At 54.0% G+C, this 9,553-nt stretch overlaps 2 protein-coding genes and 1 long non-coding RNA gene across 4 annotated transcripts in view; 2 read left to right on the forward strand and 1 right to left on the reverse strand.

The window, feature by feature from the left end:
- The first annotated feature begins 217 nt into the window (after positions 1–217).
- HOXD3 (homeobox D3) lies at positions 218–4,276 on the forward strand. The gene is made up of 2 exons (XM_040475462.1): positions 218–829; positions 2,680–4,276. Exons 1-2 carry the CDS (start codon positions 289–291, stop codon positions 3,435–3,437), a joined length of 1,299 nt encoding a protein of 432 aa, XP_040331396.1. The 5' UTR covers positions 218–288; the 3' UTR covers positions 3,438–4,276.
- Positions 4,277–4,854: 578 nt separating this feature from the next.
- The window catches only part of LOC121030744 (uncharacterized), a 13,647-nt gene continuing 8,948 nt past the window's right edge, over positions 4,855–9,553 (reverse strand). For both annotated transcript variants that reach the window (XR_005790386.1, XR_005790385.1), the window contains exons 2-3: positions 8,326–8,784; positions 4,855–8,016 (exon numbers count right to left, since the gene is read on the reverse strand). This is a non-coding gene — a long non-coding RNA (uncharacterized LOC121030744). The remainder of the gene's footprint in view (positions 8,017–8,325; positions 8,785–9,553) is intronic.
- LOC121030743 (atherin-like) overlaps positions 8,812–9,553 on the forward strand; it is a 1,307-nt gene continuing 565 nt past the window's right edge. Inside the window, exon 1 of the mRNA XM_040475466.1 lies at positions 8,812–9,473. Within this exon, the coding sequence (XP_040331400.1) occupies positions 9,217–9,473 (257 nt within the window). The 5' untranslated portion in view covers positions 8,812–9,216. The remainder of the gene's footprint in view (positions 9,474–9,553) is intronic.

Raw genomic sequence — 9,553 nt, forward strand, 5'->3', positions numbered from 1 at the left:
TAAAGAGTGGGAGTGGTCTTTTCATGTTTATAAGAAATTCCTTCTGACTTTTGCAAAGGTTCAAATAAGTTGAACTTCATAAAATCTCAGCTCCTTCCACTCTGAACTGGGTGGGCAGCAGAGAGCCTGGGCTAGCTGGTCCTTATACATCGACTGTCCTGTCAGTTACAGTCTCTCTGGGGCCTTTCGCTTTTCTTCTCCACAGGTCACCTGGTGCCTGCGGCTACCCCGGCCCTCTCGGGATTCGGCAGACAGTGGAGGTGGTGGTGAAGGAGACAGTGGTGGTCAATGTTATTTGAGCAGGGTCAACAGACCCTGGAACTTCCTGAGTGCACGATGCAGAAGGCTGCTTACTATGAAAACCCAGGACTCTTCGGAGGCTACGGCTACAGCAAAGCCACTGACACTTATGGCTACGGCACTCCCCATCAGCCTTACCCACCCCCTGCCGCTGCCAACTCCCTGGACACTGATTACACGGGCTCCGCCTGTTCCATCCAGAGTTCCGCACCTCTGAGAGCCCCGGCCCACAAAGGAGCTGAACTTAACGGCAGCTGTATGCGTCCTGGCACTGGGAACAGCCAGGGTGGGGGGGGTGGCAGCCAGCCTCCCGGCCTGAACTCAGAGCAGCAGCCACCACAACCCCCTCCTCCGCCACCAACCCTGCCCCCATCCTCGCCCACCAATCCCGGAGGTGGAGCGCCTGCCAAGAAGGCCAAGGGTGGGCCCAATGCTTCTGGCTCTTCAGCCACCATCAGCAAGCAGATCTTCCCCTGGATGAAAGAGTCCCGACAGAACTCCAAGCAGAAGAACGGCTGTGCCGCTGCAGGTAGCTCTCTGAGGGGGCTCATCCTGGGCTAAGTCTCCTCCCCCGCCCCTCCCCCCGCCCCGCACTGAGCCCCAGAGGCTAGCTCAGGCTCATCTAGGAATCAAGAGACTGGGGGCTAGAAGCGCAACTTTGGAGGCCACATGTCTAAATTCCTACTCATGCAGAAATGTCCTTTCTTTTTAGTGTCCCTGATTGGACCCATGCCCTTACAGTGACAGGGTGTTCCATTCCGGGCTGTTGGTGCCATTGCTGGACAAGTCCCATAGTTATTAATAGATAGCTCTTCCATATATTGACTTAACATTTGTTTTCCTGGGTGGCTGGTCATAACTTGGCTCCTTCTACCATCCAATAGCTCTTCTAAAGTTGTGATTCCCCAAGCCTGGGTTTTTAGGTATCTTACATCACACGAATCCCATTCCCTTAAATTAATAAGAACTAAAGTCTGTGAAGGGCTATGTTAAGAACCATGGTAAGCGCTTTATAAGCACTATCTAATTTTCCAAAGAACCGTTTGAGGTAGGTATAGCCCCATTTTACAGATAAAGGGTTAGACAGTTGCGCAAGATCACAAAACCACAGAATGGGGCACTCGAATCCAACCGGAGCCTGCAAGACAGCCAGACTCTACTTGGTCCACGCCAGCCCAGTTCTCCCCATCCCAGCAAATCCATAATGGGGAGGGGCATATCTTAAGGGAAGGGGATATGCTCTAAAACAGGAGCAGCCTTGGATTTCTCTCCCTGAAAAGGGAGACCCCAGAGTTGGGAAGATCTTCTGTGGGTCTATTCAGGGTGGGCAGAAGAAGATGGGCAGGGCCAGGTCTGAGGCCTACTGCCTCTCTCTGTTTAGCCTGCCTGGTCCCTAAAATTTTCTGTCCTCATGTCGTTTGATGCAGTTTATCTTCAGATAGATGAATATGCTTCCAGGTCCAGGGCCAGTTTGAGGCATGGGATGTAACTACCTTGTTATCAAATCTCTGGTTTGCCTGCAACTCTCTGGGGCTGCTGCTCTTGGGGGAAAGTGCCTTCCAGCCGGTAAGCTCCTTCTCCTGCCCCTCCCTCCCAGCTGCAAGTCCAGGCCCCTCCCTCCCAGGAGAAATCCATTTGTGTAACCAAGGAGGGAGTGGACAAGCTGCGGAGAGGTGGCAGGGGTACTGGAAACCAGTGTTCAGACTGCTGCTCCTAGCACTGCAATACTCAGAATGCACCCAGGCTGGTCTTGGAGCCCCTGAAACTCTGGAGAAGTATTTATATGGCTTATCACTTCCCTGGGTCTGGGTGCAGCTGAGCTGGGGTGAGGTGCCATGATCTCTACCCTCATTCCATGCTTCCTGGGGTGCCTTGCCCAGGAGCCAGCCCCTAAGCAAGGCAAGCTGGGGCTGCCTTCCTCCCCCAGCCCGGCAGAGGCTGGGAAGAGTATTCAGAGAAGTCTGTTCCTTCTTTAATGGGGGTTGGAAGAGGGGGTAGGCCCTACCAGCTGCTACTAGTTTCTCATTAAACTCCTCCACAGCCTTAGCCTTAGGGACAGGATGATGGACTAGGCTGAAGGGGAGGGGGTGGCAGAGTGAATCGGACCTCAGAAGGCAGATGTGTGTATGTGTGTGTGTGTGTGGCAGGGGCGGGGGGGGGGCTGGAATTCAGGTGCAACTCATAGGTATGGCTGGGGCCTGTGAAGTCCCGATTGGAATCTTACGTCTCAGACGCCCCTCCCTCATTCCAGCCAGCATTAAGATGGGAGGAGATGGGGAGGAAGAGGAGGGATCCAGGGAAGCACCCCGCTTTGGCCCTGGATGTCCTCCCCATCCCCCGCTCCCGCTCAGCGTCCCCTCTGTCTCCCTTCCTGTCCAGGAGAGAGCTGCGAGGATAAGAGCCCGCCGGGCCCAGCGTCCAAGCGGGTGCGCACGGCCTACACGAGTGCGCAGCTGGTGGAGTTGGAGAAGGAATTCCACTTCAACCGCTACTTGTGCCGGCCACGGCGCGTGGAGATGGCCAACCTGCTGAACCTCACCGAGCGCCAGATCAAGATCTGGTTCCAGAACCGGCGCATGAAGTACAAGAAGGACCAGAAGGCCAAGGGCATCCTGCACTCGCCAGCCGGTCAGTCCCCGGAGCGCAGCCCGCCTCTGGGCAGCGCCGCCGGCCACGTGGCCTACTCGGGCCAGCTGCCGCCCGTGCCCGGCCTGGCCTACGACGCGCCCTCGCCGCCCGCCTTCGCCAAATCTCAGCCCAACATGTACGGCCTGGCCGCCTACACGGCGCCGCTCAGCAGCTGCCTGCCACAGCAAAAGCGCTACGCGGCGCCCGAGTTCGAGCCCCACCCCATGGCCAGCAACGGCGGCGGCTTCGCCAGCGCCAACCTGCAGGGCAGCCCGGTGTACGTGGGGGGCAATTTCGTCGACTCCATGGCGCCCGCGTCCGGGCCCGTCTTCAACCTGGGCCACCTCTCGCATCCGTCTTCGGCCAGCGTGGACTACAGCTGCGCCGCGCAGATTCCCGGCAACCACCACCATGGACCGTGCGACCCTCATCCCACCTACACAGATCTCTCGGCCCACCACTCGTCTCAGGGACGCCTGCCCGAGGCCCCCAAACTGACGCATCTGTAGCGGCCGCCACCGGCCCGAACTCGCGGCGCAATTACCTCTCTTGCTTTGGTGGCGGGGGTGGCGGGCGGGGCCCGCGGGGCAGCTCTGTGACCCTCCCCCCCCTCTGGCCCGGTTGCCGCCTCCTGGGTCTCGGGCCAACAGCGGCCGAGGCGCAGGCGACTGGGCCTCCCCTCCAGGAGCTCCCTCCTTTGGGTGACTCGCCATAAATCAGCCGCAAGGATTGTCCTCTGTAACCCTGACAGTGCCATATACTGCGGACCGAGGGACTCTAATCTGGTAATGGTGTCCCGAAGGTAAGTCTGAGATCCACCGGCGGCGCGCTCTGCAGAGGGTCCAGAGCCCGGACAGCCCCGGGCCTGGCCCGCGTCTAGCTTAGTTGCGGAGACCTTAATTTATATGCTCCTTCCCGTCCCGTAAGGATTGCATCGGACTCAACGACCGTATTTATTATTTGAAGCGAGTCATTTCGTTTCCCTGATTATTTATCCTCGTCTTAATGTATTTATGTGTATATTTGTAGAATTCTCCAGCCGAGCTTAGGAACGCGCTCCCAGGCCGCGGGGGCCACGTCTCACCTCTTTAGTCCCCTTGCTCTGAACTAGTTGAGAGAGTAGTTTTGAACAGTTGTAACCGTGGCTGGTGTTTGTAGTTGTAAAGGATTAAGACCGCAAATTGTCCTTCATGGGTATAGAGTCAGGCGGCCCCGTGGCGTGGCACGACACCCGTTACTCATTTCTCAACAGCCGCAGCCCTCACCACTCGACACAGTTTATTGATTTCAAATTGTCTGGTACTATTTGAACAAATATTTAGAATAAAAAAAAATTTCTCAGTCGGAAGTGTATCTGTGTTAATCAAGCACACTTGGAAGTAGATCGCTCTGCCTTTTATCTTTTGCACAATCCCAGCAGAAGGCCCCCGAATAGGCTGACTCTTTGATATATCTATTTTTCATTTATTTGGAATCTGGTATACGAATTGGTTCTGGGGATACTTGATTACATTGCAGCTATTGACATTGGTGGGGGGTGGAAATCTGAGGATGCAAACCCAGAAATGCCCCGGGGAGGGGGGGGGATAATCTGGGTAGGGCTTTGTGCTGTGCCTGCTATGCTATTTCCACCACCTTCTTTTTAGACATAAATCAACTTTTTAAGGTTGCATTTACACTGGGGAGGCCAGCTCTCACGTTTCTGCGCTAATAAAAAATAAACTTTGAAAGAAAACTGACAATCAAAGAAAAGACACAAGAGAAGTTGTAAGAAGAACGGAGCTCTGAAAAAGCTAAGGTGCACAAAAAGAAATGATCATTTGGAGACACGCACCTAAGCTTTTTCTCTAGGAAATGCTGTCAGGACTTTTTCCTTTATGATGGTTGGTGGTTCATTTCTCAAGTAAACAAACGTTCCCCACGATGTAAAGTAATAAAAGTTTAATTAATGGAACACAACAAGTATAAACACCTTGTTTATTCCGGTTTCTTTGTACAACACGGGCAAAAATGTCTTCAAGGATTTATATCCACTTTGTAAATATTAGCCTGGCTTCGGCTAGGGGTGGACAATGTCCACCCGCTTCTCTAGGAGGAGACACTTGGAAAGCGCCTTCAGATAAGGTTCAAGTCTTTTGTATTTCAGCAAAGTCAGCCCACGCATCTCTATTCGGTTTGACAAATAATACAGCTCCTACTACATCCCCCCCGTGACACGAGGTGAAATTCCCATTGTGTGGAAATAATTTAACTTCTAATCTTCTGGTGGAACAACAATCGTTTCTATTTGGATGTTTGTGTTTCGCTAAATAATGATAGCTCAAATAATATCTAGTTCCCTTGTTCCTTTGTTTTTAAAATGGCATGTTAGATCGGGGGTGGTAGGGATTATCCTTTTGCAAAATTTTACTTTATCTGAGCAGGTTTAGAGTATACATGTTGTACAAGTGTATCAACAGAATAAATGACTTCAACTGAAGGGATATTTTACCCATTTGCAAGGTTTAAAATTGTTTTCTATGAAACTTGCATCCATAGGCAGAATTTCTAATTGTCTTGTAAGAAATTATTTTTTAAGCTATTAGGGAAGTCAAAGAAGAGCTTGCTGCCTTGCAGGGATTACAACAACCTTTCTTAACTGGCTAAATATTAAATAGATGAATTATCAGGCTGTTTAGATTCAGCCCGGTTTTCCCTCATCTCCTCTTCCTACCATAAATAATAATAAAAATACATAATGCATTATGGCTCCAGGCGTTTTCCAGCGCGGTGTGTTACCGCAGGAGTATCTGCTGAGTCTGCGGGTGTCTGCAAGGCCCCAAGTGTCATCTGCGGCTTAGGTCTCATGGATTAGACTTTAAACGGTGTCTAGGCCGGCTGACATCAGCTTCCTCTCACACTGATGCTCCAGAGAGGTGCGGGGTCGGAGGCTCCCTCTCCGGGCAGTTACCCGGAGGCACCCCTCTCTAACGGGGTGGGGGAGTTCGCTTGGGACAAATTGACTTTCTCTCACCTTTGGTGACAGGTTTCCTCGAGGCTTCCTAGAATGGCTTGGATTCTTTCCTGCCCTCGGCGTGTCATGTGATGGGCGCACTCCGCCGCTCCTGGCGCGGGGAGGAGGGCGCGGTGGCGAGTCTGGGGAGGCGCTTCCCGCGCGGCCGCCGGCCATGGCGAGAGGAGGGCCTGCAGCACAGCCATTTAAAACTTCATAAATTATAAACAAGCCGCCTTGGCCTTCGCCATAAATTCTGCTCCTTTTGAGCCCGCAATTAGTGTTAGGAAGCACCGGAGTCTAAACACAACCAAACGCCCTCTGAAGGGCCCAACTGCCCAAGGTTGCAAACCTTTATTTATTTCCCAGTACCACCCCCCTCTGCACCCCGAGGTCTGCGCGTACAGTCGCCTCCTCCCCCGCCAGCGGTACACTCGGTTGGGTTCCCGCTGCTCGGCGAAGGAAGGTCACAATAGCTGCTCTATCGGCGGAGGCGCCCGCCTCCTCCCTCCCGGGCCTCGGGAAAGCAGAAAGAAGAGCGTGGGGGAGGGGAGCACCGGCTGGGCAATGGCGCTCTGGGCCCAGGCCTCTCCTTCCCGGGGAAGGGGCGGGGGGGGGGGGGGGGGAGTGTGTGACCTGGAGCGGGAAGGGGCAAGCTGGCAGGAGAAGGAAACCTCCACCCCAGCCCGTGACTTTTGCCCGAGACGGCCACGTGGGGTACAATGGGGGAGCGCACAAGGCCTCGACTGTCCGGCACTAGGTTGAGGGCGCCGAGCAAGCCGGGCTTCCAGGAGCGGCTGCGCCTTTGTGTGCGCAGCTTCCCCAAGGGCTCCGCGTCGGGAAAGGCCTCACAATGGCACTGTTGGGCCTACGCCTGGAGGTGGGGAAGGGCCGGGCCTCGCTTTGGGCATTGGTCTCTGGGAGGTTTACCCCCTTTGCTGCTCCAGAGGAGGACGTGGCTCTCTGGCTCAGGCCTTGACCAGCTCGGCTTTTTTTTTTTTTTCCTATAGAGGCGGCGGGGAGCGCTGGGGGAGGGGAGGGGATCAGCGAGGTTGTGGGGGATCATCCTGAGGCCTGAAGAAAGGGTCCATGGATGGGGGTGGCAGCGGTTTGGGAGCCCCTGGTTGTTCTGTCCAGGCAATCAAATGTTAATTAAAGCTGGGTAGAGAGGAGGCTGCAAAAATGGCCCGCAGTAGAATGGGAGGTGGGAGTGGGAAAAGATTTAGCCATAAGGAGACCTTGCCGTGGCTACCAGGAGAAACTCAGGCCCAGCCAGGAGTGGGGTAAGAAGACCCAACTGAGCTAGCCAGGGGTACGGGGACGTGGCAGAGGAAAGGTCTGAAGAGCAGTCCTGGCCCCTGGAAAGGCGGTAAGAAAGGGCGATTAAGTAAATGTTCTGCCTCCCGGCTTTCAGACCTCAGCCTCATCCTGGGTCCTGACAGAGAAAAATCCGCCTCTGATGGAATCATTAAGTTAACCATCCATTTGTACCATTTCTTTGTACAGGCTTTCAAATGAGAGAGAATGATAGAATATAGAGTGAGTACTTTCCCCCTGGTGCAGCCCCAAGCCTAGTCCCTATCACAGACACATCAGCCAAATCGGTTTCCCAGGCCCCAGAGGCTGTTAACCTTGCGGAACAGGATTTTTTGGATTGCTATCTGTAAGGAGTATTAAAACACAGTAATTACCTATACTAGCTTCCCATTTCTTCTCTCTCCCCCATTCTGTACAAGCCAACCCACCCTTGAGTGAAGTGCATCTTCTCAGTCATAAGTCTTGGGAGCCTAGGCTCTCCATCTGTTGAGGTTTGTTCATTAGGGAGGGACAAGGGGATGTGTGTGGGTGTATGTTTGAATAACAAAGAAGAAACCCAACATTCTAATGAAAAGTGTTCCTCTGCTTGACCTGGAGGAGCCAGAAGCTTGTTTACACTGTCAGTGTTCAGGGGAGAGTTACAGGCCTGTTTGCTTTTATCCTGAGGATTAGTTGAAACTTTCTCTCCCAGTAAAGAACTGGTTAATCCCAGTTACAGATCCAGGAAGGTCCTCTTCATCTGGGAGTTCTTGGTGTTACTTCGGTCCTTCTTTCAGAAACTGTAAGGGAAAAAAAGGGGGGGGGGGATGAAGAGAAGTTTGTGAGTATTAAATAAAAATAAAAAGAGGGGCAGGAGGCCCCAGTTCCCACAGGCCTACAGCCTCACCACTTTAGGGCACTGTGCCTTCCCAGAGAGGATATAGCTACCGGTGAGCAGACTTCTCCCTAGACACTTTGGACACAGTTGAGACACAGCTGAGACTGAGTCACCAGCCATACCCTCCACCATCTCTGAGCACTGGCTCACTCTTGCAGAGGGCCCGGATGGAGAGGAAAAACGACTGGGTAGGTGAATCCTCTGTACTTACAGCATTGTTGGTACTGGTGGTGGTGAAGATCATCACAGAGGGTGAAATTTTAGTTTTCACTGTTCCCCTCTCTTCTGGTGCAGCTACACATGCCCTTATCCTTGGGGCCCAAAGTTGGTACCAAATAGATTTACACACCTGGCCCAAAGTCCACGCCTAAACACCTCCCTCAGGTCTCATAACCACCTTGGCAAGTTGGAATGGTACAAGGGGAATTCAAGGACCCACTTTCAGGCCAGGGGCAGCCTGAAGCACAGTGAACAAGTTTCCTTCCACACATGAAGAAGAGGAAATGTAAATGGATGTCCAATCATTTGCAGTAGCAGAAGCAGGTGAAAGGTCCCTAGGAGATTTGCAAGGTGGGCAATAGTAGGTAAATCCTCTTGTCCTAGATCCTGTGGCAAAGTATCTTGACTGGTTCCTATGGCTAGTCTGGATCAATTTATGGAAGAATAATATCTGGAAAATAATGAAAATGGGATGTTTACATCAGTAAGAGTCCAAGGAGGAGACTTTAAATTAGGATTCGGGGAGGACAGATGAAGTGTTTTTACTGGGAAAGCAGGCCTAAAATCAGGCCAAGAGGACCTGTTGGGCCACGGCCTTTCCGAAAGAGGGGAGAAGAGCCTAGCTGCCTTGGGAGGAGACCAGGGAGAAGGCCTTTTGATGGCTCTATTGTTCCAAGCGCTTGCCCTACAAATACCACATCCCTCCCCGTCCCTTCCGCAAGGGCAGAGCGGGAAACTGGGTCGGTCGGTTGGGCCGAACTCGAAGTAGCGACAGCGCTGGCACCAACCTCTCGGCCCCTTCTGCGGCCCCTTGGGGCGGCAACGGCGCGCCATTCCCGTCGCAGGCCCAAAACACACAAAGGAAGCCCCCACCCGTCCTCAGATGTGGGGACACTCTGGGGAGGAGGCTGGCGTGGACCCCGAGTCTGAGCACCTCCCTCCCCCGCGGGGAACAATAGCCGCCGCCTCCCCGGGGCGGCCGGGCGGTCGCGCGGCACAAAGGCCGGCTCCGGGGCCGCGCCACCATGTGACGCGCGCGCTCGTTCCGCGCTCTCCGGCCTGCAGCCGGGCGCAGTCAGCAGAGAGCCGGAGCGGCCAGGCTGCCTCAATCCACCTGGCACACTTTCCGAAAGACAAACGGTGAGTTAATCACCCAACCGGCTGGCGGCCGCGTCCCCTCTCGCCGGCGACGAGGCCTGGGGAGGGGTGGGGCGGGGGGG

This window comes from Herpailurus yagouaroundi, unplaced genomic scaffold (assembly GCF_014898765.1).
Source record: "Herpailurus yagouaroundi ecotype Mexico unplaced genomic scaffold, PumYag 140, whole genome shotgun sequence".
Taxonomy (NCBI): Eukaryota; Metazoa; Chordata; class Mammalia; order Carnivora; family Felidae; genus Herpailurus; species Herpailurus yagouaroundi.